The sequence below is a fragment of the Colossoma macropomum genome, unplaced genomic scaffold, assembly GCF_904425465.1.
Source record: "Colossoma macropomum unplaced genomic scaffold, Colossoma_macropomum, whole genome shotgun sequence".
NCBI classification, from domain to species: Eukaryota; Metazoa; Chordata; class Actinopteri; order Characiformes; family Serrasalmidae; genus Colossoma; species Colossoma macropomum.
This window is the reverse complement of record NW_023494792.1, coordinates 37175250-37194914: the sequence shown is the minus strand read 5'-3', so window position 1 is coordinate 37194914 and position 19665 is coordinate 37175250. Positions and strand designations below refer to the sequence as shown.

Sequence of the window (19665 nt, the reverse complement as noted above, 5' to 3'; positions counted from 1 at the left end):
ATTAAGAAATAACTCCTTGTCTACATTTGACAAATTAGCTAGTTATTTTATTACAGATTCGATGTTTTTAAGGGGAAATATGTGGAAGAATAACAACCACACTTCGGTGTTTTGAAGAATGGCGCTTGCAGGCGGTTCTATAGTTTTTGGGATACTTGTCTTTATACGGTTCGCTGAGGAGTTGAACCGCACAACCTGTGATTGGACTTTGGACACATCAATAAAGTGCGAGAGGCTTTCCTTAAATCTAATTGGTTATAGCTCTTGTCTGTCTTCATTGAATTACCTCGTGTAATCGCGCTTTAAGTGGAATCGCTCATCTGATTGGTTTAGAGCAGATTTGATAGGGCGGATCCAGAGGTCTACAGTTGTGTATGTTTTGGTCTCAAAAACAGATTTGTGACAGCCTTAATATACAATTAAATATCAGGCTTTTTCAGAAGAAAAAACAAACCCATTTGTTCCTGAGAGTTACAGATTTGATTAAAACAATAACATAAATAACGTCCTTTGCGGAATTAAGTTCGTTTCGTTACTCCCTCTGTTTCTCCACCCCCAAATTCCTAATTGTCTGAGAAGAGGCGTCAGTCCCAAGGAAACGGAGAAAAGTCCATCTTGAGTTTGGACCACATCTGAAAAAGTAGCCAGCGGCCAGCTCATGACGAATGTGATTTGTCGACACCCAAAAACTGGGAACACGTTAAAGAAGTGGCTTCGCCGCCGGTAGCCTTGACTGACTACATCGTTTATCGTATGAACTTTCAACTGACAGGAAAAGCATTCGTCCTGTAAGTTATTGCAGTTCGCCTTTTGTTTTGTAATCGTCTCTCAGTTTGTGCTCTGAGACGACTCGAGGGATGGAAATACTGGACAGCGGAGAACCGTTTATACAGTGGGACCGAAATCTCAGCGAGCTGTCGGAGCCCTGCGACAACGATAATGTTCTGTACAGCACGGTAAGTGTGCGTTTAATGACATTTGTTGTTTCCTATACATTTTAACATTTTAGTCGGTGTTATGGCGCAGCTGCTCTCTGAAGGTCTGAGGCACGCAGGCCAAAATATGAACGAGAGAGTTAGCTAGTATTCTGCCAGCTCTGTCAACAGGTTTAATATTGACGCTGAAACGAAGCGAATTGGGTCGCTATGACATTTCCTGGTTACCGTATTTTTAAAAGGTACTGGGTGTTGTGAAAGACGTTTGAACGCCATGAGGAAAGCAGACTGGGCTGTGGGTTCATCTGGGTCCCGTGGAATAAAGTTCAAATGGTGCCGCAGCTCCAGGTTAGCAGAACTGGCAGTATGGGAGAGTGATGAAAATTTGGAACATGACACAAAAGGGGTGACGGTAATCTTTCTTATTTAAAAAGGCTCGTCTGTTCTTGTGGAGTTGAAACAAATATTAACGTTAGTACCTTTTTGAACTTGCTGTATGGTCGTTATGTAATGATAGGTCTGTGTTCCAGCTCTCGACCAGTGACCAGGGAAAGGGCCTCAAGCAGTAAGGGATGGGATAAGAGTGCACAGTGATGAGAAACGAAAGGGTCCATAATGAGCCTGGTGTCCATTCCAGATAGTTTTGAGCTAGTTTAGTAAAGCCCTCGTGATGATACAGCTTTATAGCTAGCGAGAAACCAAAAGAAACAAAGGCTGCTTATGGTAACAGCATCTAGGAAAAATCAAACTTAAACATGCTCAGTTTTTCAAGTACATATGCGAACATGTGTAATCTTCAAAGCGCAAGTCTCTAAGTAACTCCGCTATTGTTTGATGCCTTTGGTGCCTCTCCACAGAACCTTGCATGCCTCATAGTCAACCAGTGGTTCATGTTGCGCCATGAGAACAGAACAGGCTCTTTGTTTCTGGACGTCTGTGTTGGTCGACACTCTCCGTATGCACGTTCTGCTCCGCTCCATGAGGAGCCTCCCTCCCATGCCTCATTACTCACTCTCTCACTGTCCCTGTGGTTTGTTGACTCGGAATTCCTCACAACAATGCCAGCTGTTATCATCTGCAGCCTTGCCTGAGAGCTACGGCCTCCGCCCCTGCAGAGAACTAAGCTGCTCCTGTCCTAAGGACTGGGACTATTGATAGGGGTGGTACACACATGTAGTTCACAAGTATGCTGTTAGAAATTATCTTCTGTATTTAAACAGCCAGACTGTCTCTATAGCAGTAGGTTTTGGTTTGGAACAACAGTCAAAACTAAATATTTCAGCCCAGTGTTGCACACCTTCCAGTTCAGCTGAACACAAAAAAGTGTATTCAACATTAAGAATGATGATGTACATGATATATGCATTTATTTGCACAAAACCGGTACTGTTGTGATACTTGATATCATTTATCAGTCCAAGGCTATTCAGCATTGTGATCATTCAACGCTAGGAATTTTGCTGTGTATTAATTCAGTAATATAAAGTCAGAAGTTATTCTGACTTTATCAGAAATATAGTTCTTGACTTTTAAGCACTAGTACACCTATTTGCAGGCTCGTCTGGTACATTATATATTACAGTATATTTTACAATTTACCAGTATCATCAGACTTTTGCAAAGAATGGTATCTGGAAAAATAATATATCATGTCAGATTTCACAGGCTGAGAAACAACTGCTTGACTATGCATAGAAAAGTAAGGCTCAGGCTTGTTTTCTCTTCAGGGGCAGGGTTTAGAGAGCTGCTGAGAGAAGCGCTTCAGCAGAGGCCTGTGCTCAGCATTTCTTACTGCTCATAGTAAGCTCGGCGAAGTAATGCGAGATTAGCCTGGCAAAGCACATTAGCCTCCGCCACTATCCCTGCTCCGTTCAGTCCTGTTTTGGAGGCCAGATGTGCTATGCTGCCTTGGACTTCCATGACCATATACTGGAGTTATGGAGAGTGCTACAGTCTGCCAACTCCAGTGCCAACATGAAGAAGGATACAGTTTAAAAAGAGCTGTCCAGCCTTACTCGTCCATTATAGTATAGCAGTGTTTTCGTTAGTCAAGATCACCTTCTTCAGAACCTTTAAATACAGTGTATCTAGAAAAATTAGGGTCTTTTTAAAATGTTTTTTAGTCACAGTAGGGATTCCTAAGGTCATCACATTGAAAACACTGCTGGGACGGAAAAAAAATAACCCGCTGGCACTCAAGATGTCTATTTTTCAGATTCTGAGTCAGATAAATTTATGATCAAGTTAGAATTTTGGCACTGTTGTTGGCTTATAATGGGGATTGTCCTTAATGGCTCTGAATATTCAACCTCCCAGAACATAGTACCTATCTCTGGGGTTTGTTCGTGCATACAGTCAAACTATGGGTTGTGTTTCCACAGCTACTGAGCTTTTTTCTCCCTTCAGTAGCAAATACCACAGACTGCTGCAAGACCAACGTGTTTTTCGTCCCTTGCTCTGGTTCTCTGGCCTGCTAGCAGACAGTTGGGGGCAGGGATTGTTCCAGAACAGCAGCAGACAGGCAACAGGATGTGTTTTTTAAGAAGTCTGTCCTGCTGCCCATAGGAGCTCTAGTCCGTGCTGGATGTTAAGAGGTAGTCTCTTGCTCTGCACTGTTGACCATATTTAGATGAGGCATATAAAATGTATTTATGAAAGAGAGGCTACCTGGTAGAAGGTGCAAACTGTGCTGTTATCGCTGCTGTATGGAGTTAATTTTGTGCCAGTAGTTATAAATACAATAATAAAATCCACAAGCAAAATATTAAGTATCAAATTGTCCAAAATATGTTACAAATAATGAGAGTTAAATCAAACTTAACTTTTCAAAAAGATTATTATTCATATTTACAAATGTACAAATGATACAAATGTATTACTAATTTTGCCAGTTTTTGCTTTAATTTGTTTCTATTTGCTGGTTTTGCCGAGTGTAGTATTGCTAGAGAGGATTGCGCTGATATGTCCAACCTTATGAGCAGTGTTTGTCATCTTTGTTAATGTAACTCACGCTCAGGGTCCTGTGTCACCCTGTGTAAAATTGAAGTACATTAGGTAAAGTTAGCTGTTTGCAGCTGCTAGCACTACCTTGTGTAGTACTGTCTGCTAAAGAGCTAAACAAGGTGTGCTTTGCAGCTGTTTAAATCAAGGTGTATTAGCCCTGATTCTGGAGACCTACAGCTTTGCACAGTTTCAGCTATTCCCTACATTGCGTGAAATACTGCTGCACTGATCTAACCTAAACACAGTGAAGAGTGGAAAATACATCTGATTACTGCCAGCTACGACTTACTGCTGCCTTGAGATAGACAGACAGCAATGTTTAATCACTGCAATAGGAATCAAGTCAACTTTTCATCTTTGGCCGTAAGTTCTGGGGGTTATGAAGGCTGTTCTGTCATTTTTATGTTGTTTCTACCCACACAATACCTGTGTTGGTCACTGAAACAGGCTTCCTGTCATCTCAGCACGCTAGTTTACAGAATGCTACTGCTCCAAATCTCTGTCTTCTCAATAATACAGTGAACTAACTTTAAATATGTCAGCAATTTTGTCCTATTATCAGCATGACTAGTCTCGTTAGCCATAGAGGACACTGCTAGGCTAATTTGCACTAGCATCTGCAAACTCGAAAGGTGGTGCAGTGTTGTTCATTCATGACATAAAGTTTGTTTCTCATTGCTCATATTAGTTGTACCATTTTACCCAGGTTGACACAGGACCCATAAACTTGTGTAACATTAATAATTTGTGGTCAGAAGACCTGTCCCTCCAAATCAGTTGACCAAAAGAGAGTGCAGGTGAACTCCCTCTTCTAAGACCTGCCCCCCGTTAAAGAGTGCCAGAAAGTCAGAAGTAAAAGAAGGATTTCAGAAGCAAAAAGTATATCAGCAAAATCAGCAAATAGAAACAAGCTAAAGCAAAAACTGGCAAAATGAGTGAAAATGAGTAGTAATCCTTTTGAAAAAAGTAGGATTTAACTCTTATTATTTGTATTTGCAACACATTTTGGACATTTTGATACTCCGTATTTTACTTGTGAAATTTTATTATTTTATTTGCAACTTTTGGCACAAAATTAATTCCATACTGCAGTGCTCTGTGAGAAAAGCAGCTAGCCTGGAGATTCTGATTTTATGGTGGTACCAACGCAGGCATCAAAAAGCAGATTTTCTAAACAACTTTCTCACTAAAAGATTGATTTAGTGCTTTTTACCTGATATTTTAAATTGATTGGTCAAAATTATTACAGAAGATCATTAAAACTAAAATATCTTTTCTTATGTTTTTAAGACAAAATGGGAGTTTCCTGCAGTGTCAGGACCAACAAAGTGTGCTCTTTTTTCATTTTTATTTTCATCTCCATGTTTCATTTTTAAAAGCTGAAAGATCACAAAAAATGTTTAATTTTGTTAATGAATTTAAGATTAAGTTTAGGCTTAGTAAATTCTTATTACACACAGATACTTATATATGCATAATACATATGGATTTTATTATCAGGGATGCACTGATATGGAAACTGTGGGCCGATACCGATATCCAGTATTTTTCATATACATATCTTACATACTGATGCTGATATATACTAGTCCTTATAGTAATGTCTTTTCATTCAGCAGCCATCTTTGCAACGCTGCCGGGCAGTTATTTCGAGCCATACAAGACCAGACTCCCGTCTCTTTGAATGGGAGAGACCAAAATACTTGAAACTGAGGGTAAAATTACCTTTTCATTTCAATTACCATAAACATATTTGGAATCGTTGGTAACATCTGATAAAAAAAATTCATAAATAGTTTGCAGCATTTGGCTCAATAACGTACAAAAAACATGATTTTTCAGGTTGTTCTGGCTACTGCGCTTGTGCAGATCTCCACAAAGAGGAGGAACTTTCCCCATTAGCACCATAATATTTTCTTCTCGCGGCAGAACCAGTGAGCCCACTGCTTTTCTTTTTTTAAAGGTGAAATGTTCTCAGTGAAAAGACACCATGTTGAGCGTTACGGCCGTTCACCTTAATATAATTCACAGTCAAAACATCCATTCCATACAGGTTATTTATTTTTCAATGTCAGGAAAAAAAACTGAAAACATATATGTAACAGAAAATTACACAGATGTCTCAACAAGTAAATATAATATCAATATTTTGGTATTTAATGAATCCACTCTGCATTTATTACAGCTTCCATTCTGTTCAGAGACTTGTTTTAAGAAATATGCAGAGATTTTTTGCGCCTCCAAAGTTCAGTCTTAGGAGTTGAATCCCAAACACATTCAGTGATGATTCAGAAGCTTCTTTGTTTGATCTGCAAATTTTCTTTTTCTATTTCCTTTTCTCAGTAACAGCTTATTGACAGCTTTGCATCTTTTCAGACCCATAGTGGTGAATTATCTTCTCACAATGAGGAATGAACAGAAAAACTTATGGTTATTTTTGAGAGGTAAGGCAAGAGTGGAGCTTGATTTTCTGGATCTCTCAAATAGCTTTAAATACTGTTTATTTTATGGTAATATATTTGGTGGTCTGCTAGGTCTTGCAAAGTTGTTAGAAGTCCCATTTTCTTAATATTATTGAAGTATTTTTTGATCATTTGCTTGTTTTCATTTGACTTTCACCTTCCTTATGCAAGTGTTTCATTACAAAAACTACTCTCCTCAGAAGCATCTCCAGAAAAATGAATTGCTTGTACTCAATGGCTGTTTCGAATGGAAATGAAATAAGTGAGTGCTCTAAGGGTGGTCTCTGACTTTTGCACAGTTCTGTATTTCCATTGGGTTTCAGTTGCAGTAAAATTAACATAATGCAGATATTTTACTACAGTCGTCCAGTGTCTCCTAAACATCTTGCTCTTCCTGAGTACAATAAATATGTATTGGTACAATATACACCTATAATACACCTATAATAAAATATCAACATTTAAACAAAATCAATTTTTTACTTAGGTCGTTACCATTAGTGAGTTTGGGCATATGGTTGCATAGGATGGCGCATGAACTACAGTAATAGATTGTTCATTAGAAAACCTCCTGATCAAGATAGTAATGTGAGTGTGTATAAGTTGGGGTGAGAGAGGAATAAGGAATGCACTGCTGACAGCCTTATATTAAAAGCCTTTCTCAGACTGCATGTTTGGGTAAGGCCAGGCCTCTCCTCACAGAGCTGTCTTTTTTCTCTTCTCACCTCTCCGTGGGCTGGGCGGACACAGCCTGGCCTGTTCTTGCGCTGCCTCAGGCTTCTGGGAGGCTTGGCGAATGGACCAGTGTCTGTCTAATGCACACACACTTTCTCCCTCGCTCCCCTGTGTACATGATTTTGGCATTTGGCTCTGCTTGAGCTGATTGGATGGTCTTTGTATGGTGTAACCTGAGCCTAGGCTTGGCCCTTCACCTGTGTGAACACACACACACACACACACACACACACACACACACACTCTCACAGCCTCTCATTACCCTAACTCAGTTTCCTCCCCCCCGTCTCCTGTCCTAGTGTTCTCTTTCCCTGAAGCTGTCTAAGCTTTCACTCTTTCTGTCTCAGTTGCCTCAGTCTAAAAGGATGTAGCCTTATTTGGACTAGACCTTAAGTTTAGTCGTTTCAAGGGGCGAAGTGGCTGTGGAATATAGTAAAGGCTATTGACTGTGAGAGCACTGACTAACTTAAACACCTTTGTTAGGTTTGACAATAGAGCCATTGGCTGAGAACAGTGTCTCTGGTGAGATGTTTGATTGTGCCTCTCACAGTTTTGTTAAGGAAAATGTTCCTTCTCCTTTAGTGCTGACACTTATTAATGTAACACTTATTTGAAGCTCACAACTTTTTACAGTGCTTGTTGGTTCAGTAGAAGAAAAATGCCCATTGCATCAATTCAGGCATATGTCAGTCCAGTGTGGTATAGTTTGATTAAAGTACACATCTCTATCACACTGAATGAATGGCTGAGTGGTTTTAAGGATTGAATGAGAGACCTCATAGTCTGGACTGAGGCTAAATATACCCTGCCTTGAGGCTGTGGTTGATTTGCCATGCACAAGTTGGTCTCCATACTCTAGGTTTTAGATGTAACCCTATAGCGCCCACAACAAGCAAAGGGTACTAAACTGTACTTTTTTGGGTACAAATGTAGTCACTTTGTTGGTGCCCTCAAAGCTATGTAATAGTACCATATTCTGTTGCAATTATTTTAAATGGTTTAAACATATTATTATTTTTATTTTTATGTTTTATAGTGAGACACAAATAAGACTTTTTTGTCTTATGGTTTGGCTTAAAAAATTAAAGATTAATTCCACCAATTTTGTTAAAGTTTCTGCATAATTAAAAATATATCTTGTAAAAGTAATGATTCAGGGTAATTTGTTAAAAAAAAAAGTGTCATTGTAGAGAAAGTTGTCAAAAATCGTTCACAGCGGTGGTGATAGGAACCAGGCATTCAAAGAACACTAACTCACAGGAAGTTTACATGAAATGGTTACAAATACACTATATGGCTAAATATATATGCATACCCGTCCTAATTACTAAATTCAGGTGTTTCAGCTACACCCACTGCTAACAGGTTTGTAAAATCAAACACAAAGCGATCTTTATAGACAAACATTAGCAGGAGTGTGATGCCTGAGAGATTGTTTCATGATAGTTTTGAGAAAAGATTTTGGATTAAAATGTAAGTTTTAAAGTCCATTCATGACAGAGAGGCAGGGCATTGTAAGGGGAAAAAGGTATTCAAAGAAAACTTTTTTTTTTTAATCAGTTCATATAAAACATCAGAAGACACATTAAGATTATTGATAGTTTTGAATAGTAAATAAAATGCTTGTATTTGCAATGTAGACCAAGCAACCCATGGTTCCTGTGACCAACAATGTAAAGAAATTCAAGCCTATAAGGTTCTGTATGATGCATCATTTCACACCAGGCTACTCTGAATGAATTTGTTTACAACCTAACAATTAAATTAGTCCGAAACTTTGAAAAATTCCCTTTAAGTAATGAAAAAGTACAAATATGCCCCTCTCCCCTGTGAAATTGAATGTATTGTACCTTTAAAACTCATTTAAGCTTTAGAATTAGATCTTAAGGCCCATGTTGTAACTTTCAAGGTAGCTGAAGAACAAAAATGTACCAATGAAGTACTCATGATTCTGACATTACAACACTACTTTCTAACAGTTGTCTAAATATCAAATTTGGTCTGATTACATTTGTGTGCCTCTGAGAAGCACGTAGGGAGTGAGAGTGATTTTGTGTATTGAGACAGAGCCATTTCCTGGGCAGTCTAAAGTCATACAGCAACCTTCCCCACCCCAGTCACCCTATTTGCACTTTACACCACTGTTTGTATGTCTGGGGGGAAGGGAAGCAGACAGGTCGCTTGGATCTGGGATACACATGAGGACTTGCCATACAAAAAACAACTATGAGTTGGAGTTTCTTTCATCTCATACACACACTTGTAAGATGAAGGTCGCGATGACCCACATTTTGCTTAACCCAAACAAACACATCAGAGGCCAGACAGACAGAGCCAAATTAGCAGCATATCCTAACTGAGAGCACAGGTGGAGGCAGCTGATGGAACTAGAGCAGGTGTAGAATTGCTGCTGAGAGGGCATTTTCCAAGGTGAAAATTTAATGAAGAGCAACAAGGGCCTTGTTTGGCACACGTCATTTGTCTCACAGCGAAGTGTCCTCTGACTTCCTGTCACAACATGTCCTCTCAGATACTGATACAGCCAGACATTGCGCTCGCTCCTTGTCTTCCACTCTCCAGATAAGCCCTTGCTGCACTTTGATTCTTGAGCCATTGAGCTTTAGAAAGATGATTCACCATGCTGAACTTCGGAATCCCTATTCCACGGTATCACCCCATGGTGTTCTTACTGATAACAGAAAGCCCATCATCTGCTATCTAGAGTCACCTAGCAATACTGTGATCTCACTAGACTCCATGTAGGGATTTAACCATTTACCTCCAGTAAAATCATGGTGGAGTTGATTTCAATTGCTAGAGCAACCTAGTATGTAAATGCTACAAAACAAATAGAGTTTCTTCATAGACCCCTCCATCCAAAATCTATCCTAAAGGTCAGGCTGATCCTCAACCTTCTCAGCAGGGGAACCAGGGGAATCTGGCTTGCAGATTCTTTTGTGCTGTCTACAGTATCCTAAGTGAACATTACCACCGAACTTTGGCTTTTGCATCACAGCCTTCCATACTTATCTATTCTGCTGGAGATGCCACAGAGTAAAGATAAATGCTGACACTGTATGAGTACAATGCCTGAGCACAAACGGTAATTCCATCCATCCATCCATCCATCCATCATCTAAACCGCTTATCCTTCTGGGTCGCGGTGGGGCGCTGGAGCCTATCCCAGCTGTCATTGGGTGGAAGGCAGGATACACCCTGGACAGGTCGCCAGTAACGGTAATTCCATCCAACCAAAACAAGGTCTGCCCAAAATGCCATTTTGAATGGTTTTATTTAAGCCTGCCTAATGTGTTGGCAAACTCTCTAGCTGAGTTAGGAATGATGCAATGGGGGCATGGTTACAGCTTTCTTGTTGACAAACTGTTGATGTCAGTGGTTGAATTCCAAATGGAATGGACATGTGCTGGATATCAGTGTGACTGCTCAGAGGATGATTAAAGACCAAGGTACATCCACGCATGGGAGGTAAGACCTTTGCTCCCTGAGCGTGCAAATGTGTGTTATTACGCATTCTTTGTGGCATAGTGTCTCTTGATTTTTTTTTCTGCCTTTGCATTACTATATGGATCACCTCTTTACCCCCCACTGCGCTTCCTCTGCCTTAAGTTTGTACACACACTCAGATATATGGGGTGGTTTGAAATCACCAGCTGCTGTCAGAATTTCATTAGACCAACACTGGCACCCCCAGCATGACTACCAATGCCAAAAGACTAGGGCTGGCCCAAGCAGCATGTTACAGGATTCAAATATGTGTTGATATTTCTGTACAGGTACTCAAATACTTGTTCTTGAAATCACCCCTAAAAAGAGTAATATTTCATAAGAAACAAATAATAATGATGAAGCAGATACACTTCCATTTTTATCAGTATCCACACCAGCTGCGCTTGACACGTCATGTCCGCCGAAACGAAAGCCAGTTTTTCTTCACTTGTGCCAAGTGATGCTTGAACTCCATAGGGATCCAATAAAACCACACACTCCATTATTTACTGAAATCATGATCTTGTTGGTATGGTATTTGCAGAGCAGCTCCCGTCCTGTGCTAACTATGTGTAAAAACTTCTTATTTCTTGGGATTGCATCACAATAAAAGGTTTGTCCTGAGGACCTTTGAGCCTGCTATAGAACTGTTTAATTAAAAAAGAAAAGGTGATATCCCTGCCTGAAGCATTTACGTGACATTTGAGATGAAGCATCAAACTTGTTGTGCCTCCATGGTACAGCAGCTTCTTTTTCCAAATTTTGCTCTGAGCATTTTTCTTATCGTCCAGTAATTCCATGCCCCCACAAATGATTCTGCAGATATCTCTGCTTTTTAGCTTCAGTGGCTACATGGAAAACAATACAGCTTGTTGTGCTCTGAAGGAAGTTGATGGGGATTTCCGGCATGCATTTATGATGCATTAAACTATAGCTATAATAACATTTACCTTGCATTAAATGTAACTGCCACTGCTGAAGAGATTTATTTTAGTTTACAATTTTTGTGATTTAAAAAAAGACAAAGCTTGCAAATACTACATAGAGAATGCCATTGTTTTTATTGAAAAAACACTGATGTGGCTGTCCAAAAGCCCTCAGTCTATACCCATCCTTTGGTGAAGGGACCTGCACTTAGTGGTAATTACATTTTATTCTTTTACCATTTCTGAACTTCTTCTTTCAGAATCCGCAAAGGGTTAGCGGCAGTTTAGGGTGTAATCATCATAATTATTTTGCCGCACGTCCATGAGTGTTGCACATAATGACAGATCTCATTTATGACCCATCCCAGAGCAGCGTAATGATAGAGTTTGCACAGTACAACTATGCAAGCTGTGCTGTTGCTACGAAACAGGAGCAGCCATTTTGACAACTATCCACTTTATTAAGATCCAAAAACTATGGTGAGTTATGTCATATGACTATACATTTCCCATATATGTCCATTTCTGTCCTTGCATGAACTCATAAACATAAAAATACTCTATAGATTTCATGAAGTATGATGCTGATGGTCTCTGTTTCTAGTTAACATTTGGTAAACACTCTTAGATGTTTCTAGAGAAGTTGGAAGATTGAAATGTTGTAGGCAGGAAGGCATGGAGCCTTTGCTTAATCTGTTCAAAAGGTAAAGCAGCTATCTACATATGGTGCAGAGTTAAGCTGTGGGAGTGATGTTCAGGTGATCACCAGATGAGAACCATGTTGCTATAAGGTAGGCATCAAGGCTGAGAGAGTACATGACATGACATGCTTTTATAGCATGGACAGATGTTTTCCAGTTTACTATTTTAAGATAGCATGTGCCTGAGCACACAGAACAGCTTTTGAGAGAAGTTGGTTGTGTGAGAAATGACAAAGCTGGAAAAAGTGGGACAAGATACTTAGGCTCAATCCCATTTCTTATTTTTACCCCTGCAGCTTGTTTTCGAGTGTCACCTCGAGTGAGGAACAACCCTCAAATAAAAAAGGCTACTGTAGGAAATGCTCTGTAGGCAACCTGCCAGTCTGCAGTCATAGCAGATGAGTGGTGAAGTTCAGCAACCTCACTACTGGTCTTCAGTGAAATTTAGGGCATCATATGCCTTCAAAGAGGGAGGGGTGGCGACAATTATTTATCTCCCACCACTGATTCTTCGGTAATATGAAGCTGAAGTCAGCTATTCGCCAGCTACTAGCGATTTTTTTATGCTTTATGCTTTATTCTTTTAACAAACAAAATACTCACATTTGTGGGTTTCTGTGGTCGCCTACACAGCCATCTTGCCGGTTTTCTTCTTTTGTTGTAACACTGTTTGGAGTCTAAAAACCCTTCATTTGGAGGGCCTTGTAGCCTTAACACTTCGCCCTGCCCATCAAAAATCGGGACACCCTACCCCTTGGCATGATCGCGCAAAACGGAGGGGTAAGGGCTAAGTGGTAGGGCCAAGGGGTAAATTGGGATTGGGCCTTAGTCTTGATGTACATGCGCAGAGTTTTCTTGCTTTTCTGTCTGTCTGTCTGCCTGTCTGTCTGTCTGTCTGTCTGCTTACGTCACTCTCTCTTTCACTCTCTCTCTCCCCCATGAAGTTGACTCAGCCTGTAATCAAACCCACATGTTTGAGTTCTTGCCATTTTTATGCATCACAGTCACTTTCCACTGCTTCTTCAATCTTTCCATCAATCTCTGTTCACTTTTGTTTCTTAATAATCAGAAAATGCTCCCAGCACCGCCTATTTTTCATTGCTTAAGATTTTTCTGATCCAAAAAATCAGGGCAAAAGATTGCGGAGGATTAAAGGAAGTCTTGGTGGGTAGAGTATTGTAAAAACAAATAATAGTACCCCTACTTCACTACTTTTGGAAATTAATTATTGAAGTAGATGTGAAAGTTGCTACAAAACAAGTAAAAAGTATCAGGTCAACAGCTTTTCTACAGAACTGCAGTGGGATTTCTTAGTACATCCAGAATGTATCAGCATAGGAACTCAAGTTTGCTAGGTTGTATTCTTTTATTTTTAGGTTCCTTTGGGTCTAAAATAAAATGCTAATGCTTAAGAAGGAAGAGTATGAGAAACAACAAAGCAGTCCAGGTGCTGAACTGAGAGAACAGAATGAAATTAACTAAAACTGAATTCAAATTAAAATTAACTGAAACAAAAAATCATAACACTGCAGAAATGGTATCTTGGCAAGCGAAATTATCTTAAACCAAGTCCATATATTTCATATTTTCTCATCTTGAGAATTGTTGTTACCTTAATAAAAAATTACCTAACTTATTTCAAATCAGTTTTTCTTGTTTTAGGTGATTGGCAGATAATTTGCATGTTTCTTACAATAATTAAAAACATGTTCTAATATGGTGAGATAATTTGACTCACTAAAATCATCTAAAACGTAATACAAAGTCGAAAAAGTAAGGTACATAATCTTATAATAAGGTCACAACAATCTTAAGATGAAAAATATTAGATTTATTGACTAGATGTGAGATTTGAGATCTTGCTTATCAAATCAGGGGTGCCACTGACCAAAATTGCCCTTCATGTTATGCTACTGAGGTCTTTATGAACGTATTTAGAGGTGGGTAGTAACTAGTTACATTTACTCAAGTACATGTACTTCAGTAAAATATTGATGGATTTTTACTCTTCTGAGTATTTTCAGATCATATTACTTCTACTAAAGTAACTAAAGGAATATTTTAACTCTGTTACATTTTAGCAATTTGTATTTAGTTACTAATTCCATTTTTTGTGTTTAATTTCAGTTTGTTTTGATGGTGGCAATATTTGTACTGCTTTGTGATTGGTTACATCTCTGACTTTGGAGTTTTGTATTTTACAATCCAAAAAAGAGAAGAACAGACTTCAGTTCCCATGCTGGTAAATGCTGGATGTACTAAAAAGTTCCACTGCAGCACTAAATACTTAAGTAGATTTTTGACTTGCTTCTTCTGTATTTCTACTCAAGTTGTTTTGAGGAAGATACTTTAACTTAATTATTTCATGCAAGTATTAATACTTTTAGTTGAGTATTGATTGATAAGTCTACTGTACCCATACCAGTATGTATACCAATTTAAATTTAACTGATCAGGTCGCTGACGCTTGGCCAAAAATATGCTCCACGGTCCATGTGCCAAAATCTAATGCATATCATTATTTTATTGCTTGTCTCTTGTTATTTACAGCAGCTCACAATAATGTGCACTGGAAAAAAAGTGTTGAACTCCCTTGTGAATTAGCGCGGTTCAGTTGTTTGGTGCAGATCTGAATACGGATGGAATCGTATGTCAAAACCAAAAGCCTTCCAGTTGAAATGGAGATTCTGATTGGCTCTGCCGCTAAGTTTTACTATGTCTATTCGTGTCGGTCAGCACTTTATGCAGTTTAGGGAAAGCGGAGGTTTTTATGTGTGCATTCTGAACTCAAAAAGTAGTGGGGCGTCGCCACAGTACTTTGAAAAGTGGTGGGTCAAATGCCTGCTCGCTACCGTGGCTCCTGCAGCCCTGAGTAAAATAGTAAGTACAGATAAAGGAATTAAATGCAATCAAGTAAAAAGTGTATGTTTTACTTCACAAAAATACTACATTTACTTTTACAGGAATTAGCAACCATTTTTTTCTCCTCTTGATCTAAAATACTGCCAGATACTGGAGGCAGTGCCGATACCTAGATACAAGGATACAGAAATAAGACATTACGGATGTGCCATACAAGATGTTTGTAGCTAGATTATGTTCATTTATGTTTTTATTTAAATGGTTATACTCAGGTATGAGTAAATGTATTATGAATATAAAATACTCAGAAAAGTACATATCCATAGAAATGTTGTGTAATAATATGTTGACTGATTGAGACAATGGAACCCTGAACCCACTCTTTTCTCTTACACTGGATCAAATGCATCACCAGGTCCAGTTTTGCAGGTCCCACAAAGGCCTGTGCTTTTGAATGGAGCTTTGTTTGACCTGTGGCCTGAGCTGGACCAAACAATCTGCCATTGTTTACTGTACATCAGCATTACACAGCAGTTAACTTCTGTGCCTTTGTCCCTCTTTACCGCCGTCCACCCTCAAGCTGCTATGTATTTGAATCACTGTATATGACACACTGGCTCGTCCTGATAGATCAGAAAGTGTCCTGCTTTGCTTCTTAACCAAGACCAGTGAGCTCTCAGTTCTGAGTCAGCTGCATATGAATCTTGGCCCATTTGTCCAGAATCCACGAATGTACTTCTGGCAGTTTAGGGCTAAGCACACATGCCTTGATTGTCCGGAACTCAGTGAACCCTCTGTGTGTGTACCTTTAAATCCTGGCTTAACATTTTATTTAAGGATTTTGTCAAGATTGTTACCCACACTCATCAGTTTAAGATAAAAAGAGAATGTCTAAAAAAATTGTTTGTGAATGACTAGATCTAGATCTGACCCATTTTGACCCATTCTGTACTCATCTTAAGATGAGTACAGCTGATTCTATTACTATCTTTGCACTTTCATAGATAACATAGATAATTTAGGTAAAACATGCTTGGCTGCCATTTAATAATACACTTCCTGTGTAGTATCTGGTAGCATGCTGCTCACAGTAAGTGTCAGAAAAAAGACTCAACGCGTGACAGCCTCTTGCTGACATTTCATATTTTTCGTATTTCACTGTAAAACAGAAAAAAAGAAAAATCACTGTAAAACATTGCAGATATTCAGATTTCTTTCTTACCTTCTGAAAAGCTATCTCACTGCTGCAGGTTGTGAGTAATGCCTGCTTACATCACTGTACAACAGTGAAGTTAGTAAAACAAGAAACAGAGGATGGGAGCTTAAATTGGGTTAATATAGCCGATACTCAATCCATTAAAATTGGCCCTGATCCTGTTCCTTTGGATTTTTTGTTTCTCCTGGAAATAGTATTAGGTTGCATTTTCATTCTTACATATGCTTGAAACAAATACTGGTTGTCACAAAGCTTTATGTGAACAATTTATTTCAGACTAAATTGAAATATACTAAATATAAAGCATAATTTCCCCAACATTTAATCAGTACATGGGATATGAAATGGTAAAGTACAAATTGTGTTTAAAATTCACAAAATATTTCAGAATGTCATACAGAATCACTCAGTAGCTCAAGTTTTGGTTTATAACAGGGCATTCAGTAAAGTGCTGTTGTCGGCCAGCAAACGAGTTTAACCAAACTCAGCCCTACTCAGGAATTTAGTCTTGTCCTTCCCTTCCCCTGTCTGTAACTGATTTGTGGCATGTGGATGAGCTCTTACAATGGTAGCAAAGAGCACAGAAATGTATTGGGATTTTCATTTGTCACAGTAGAAGCTGATGAAATACTACCAGAGAAGGATGGCAAAGCTGGCAAAGGTGATGCACTAGGTAGCACGGAGGTTATTCTATGGCAGAAATAGAGAGGAAATGTACAATGAACAGAAGAGTTAGCTTAAGGAAAGAGCTTGTCAGACTGTAAAAACAGCCTGTCTTGACTTGTTTCAAGGCAGCAGATGATTTTGTATGTTGACACAGGAGGCAAGAATGCACTGAAAAAAGAGGAGGGGGGGAGCATCTACCCTCCAGCCAGACAGCTTAGGAAGAAATTTCTGATTGGAGGGAGAGAGATAAGATGGATTCTGACTTTGTCTTGAAAGTTGATCGTTGCTTTGCTTTGACTGGACCCTGCAGGTGATGGAATGTGAGATCCAAGCGAATGTACTAATTGTGATTGAACCACTATGTATAGGATGCAGTTTAAACACCACTTAATAACTACAGGCTATTGTCTCTGCTGCTGCACCTCAGGCAGTTTACCTCATCTTAATTGTCCCAGCATGCGTATCTGAACACATCTGAACACATCTAGTTCAGTTGTTAACCTTTATTTTCCATCTTATCGTTGCAGCACTTCACTGAGCTCCTTGATGACCTGTCTCAGGAGGCCTTACTGGTCCAGCTGCTGAGTGACCCTTTCCTTTCAGGGAGGGGTGAAGCGATGGACACTGAGGAGGAGCTGATCCCCCAATCTCCAGTGCAGCCGCATATCCAGGCTGAACACAGCTATTCACTGAGCGGTGACTCTCGCCCACAGTCTCCACTGTCCCACCTGCCTGGAGACACAGGCAGCAAGTCTGGTGAGCTCAGGGAAAAGCAGCTTTCTCTAACTAGGGGTTGGTCAATATAGTGCTGTGTTACTGTAATAGTTATGTTTGAAACCTCAATTCCAAAAAAGTTGAGACAGTATGTGAAATGCTAATTTAAAAAAAAACAGAAAGTAATGATTAGTAAATTCAATTTGACCAGCTTTAAATTGAAAACAGTACAAAACATGTACACTGACTTTTTTGTAAATATTTCAGTTTTTGTGTGGTTAATCCAAATCTGGTGCCAGCAGTGCTTTACAAAACAGTTAGGATAGGAGCATGTTTACCGTTGTGTTACATCACCTTTTCTTTTAACAGCACTTAATAGACATTTGGGAACTGAAGACACCAGTTGATTCAGTTTTGATGATCATATTTTGTGCTTTATACTGTGCTTCGTGTTTTCAGTGGGAGACAGAGCTGAACTGCAGGCAGGCCAGTCTAGCATCCACACTCATTATGCCGCTGTGCTCTTAAAACACATGCGGAAAAAAAAGACTAGAAGGCAGTGTATAGATCTTTGAGTGTTAATGGTGCCTTTACAGATGTGCAAGTTATAATGTGCCATGTACACCCCCATAGCATGACAGACCCTGTCTTTTGAACTTTACATTGGTAACAATCTGGATGGGCCTTGTCTTCTTTGAGAGAACACAGCATCCATTATTTCCATCAACAATCTGAAAGATTGACATATTCAAAAAAACAAAAAATTAATCACTATGCATCAGTCCATTTCAGATGAGTTCAGAGAAACTGGCTGTGTTTCTGAATGTTCTTGACTTATGGCTTCCACTGTGCATAGTACAGTCTTAAATTTATGCAGTGATAAATGATGTTCATTGACAAAGGCTTGTTATTTGATATTTTGCACATTTTGAAATTGAGGTTTGTACATCATGATGTACTTATCTGACTATACTGTGTATTTACCATTTTTTACATAGCTGTTTTATATGCAGCACATTATTTTTGGTGCATTTGGGTTACAACTTGATTGCAGAGAAAAGCAGAAAAGCAAAATGTTGGAATTTTATTTATATATGATTTTATTTTTTTATCCATCCATCCATCCATCCATCCATCTATGTGGCTATAGCGGTGGGTAGCACTGTAGCTTCCTCCAGGTGCTCGAGTTTCCTCCCGCTCCAAAGAGTTAGACCAAAAGAGTTAGACCAATTGGAGATACTAAATTGCCCCTAGGTGTGAGTGTGTGTGAATGAGTATTGTCTGTGTGTCTGCTCCTTGCTACCCAGGAGGATAAGTGGCTTAGAAGATGGATGGATGGATGAATGAATGGAAAAAAAATTAATAAAAATAATTTACATAATGTAATAGTAACATAATGAAGACATTTAACCATGAAATAACACATAAGAATTGTGGAATGACTAAAAAAAGATTTTTTTTTTATTCTAGATTTTTGAATTTAGCCTCTTTTTGTTCTGATAAAGTTAGGCACACACTTGGTATTCTCTCAAGCAACTTAATGATGAGCCACCTGGAATGCTTTTGTAAAAGAAATAAAATAAGCTGGCATGTTGCTGGCTGCGAAAAACTACTAGTTGGTGTGCAGGCCAAGTAGTATTTTTTACATGTAACATTTTTTTATAAATTAATACATACATAAATACTTAGCAACATCACTATTTAGATTTATCTTTGAAACAAATTCAAAATGTGTCTAAACTTTTGATGAGTACTGTTCTTGTACTTACAGGAGTGTATTCTGTGATTTTGTGTCAGTTCACTGCTATCAGCTCTTATGTATTTATACTCCAAGTGATTTTGTAGGGCTACTTTCTTTTGTTGTTCTTTCTGTTCTTCTCATTTATTACTATTATTAACTATTTGAACTTAGTGGTGGTCTAATACTACGAAGACTAA

General features: G+C 38.9%; 1 protein-coding gene across 2 annotated transcripts in view; it reads left to right on the top strand.

Moving 5' to 3' along the window:
• The first annotated feature begins 539 nt into the window (after positions 1-539).
• creb3l2 (cAMP responsive element binding protein 3-like 2) overlaps positions 540-19665 on the top strand; it is a 28454-nt gene continuing 9328 nt past the window's right edge. For both annotated transcript variants that reach the window (XM_036577059.1, XM_036577058.1), the window contains exons 1-2: positions 540-956; positions 17541-17769. In XM_036577059.1, the coding sequence (XP_036432952.1) occupies positions 858-956; positions 17541-17769 (328 nt within the window). In that variant the 5' untranslated portion in view covers positions 540-857. The remainder of the gene's footprint in view (positions 957-17540; positions 17770-19665) is intronic.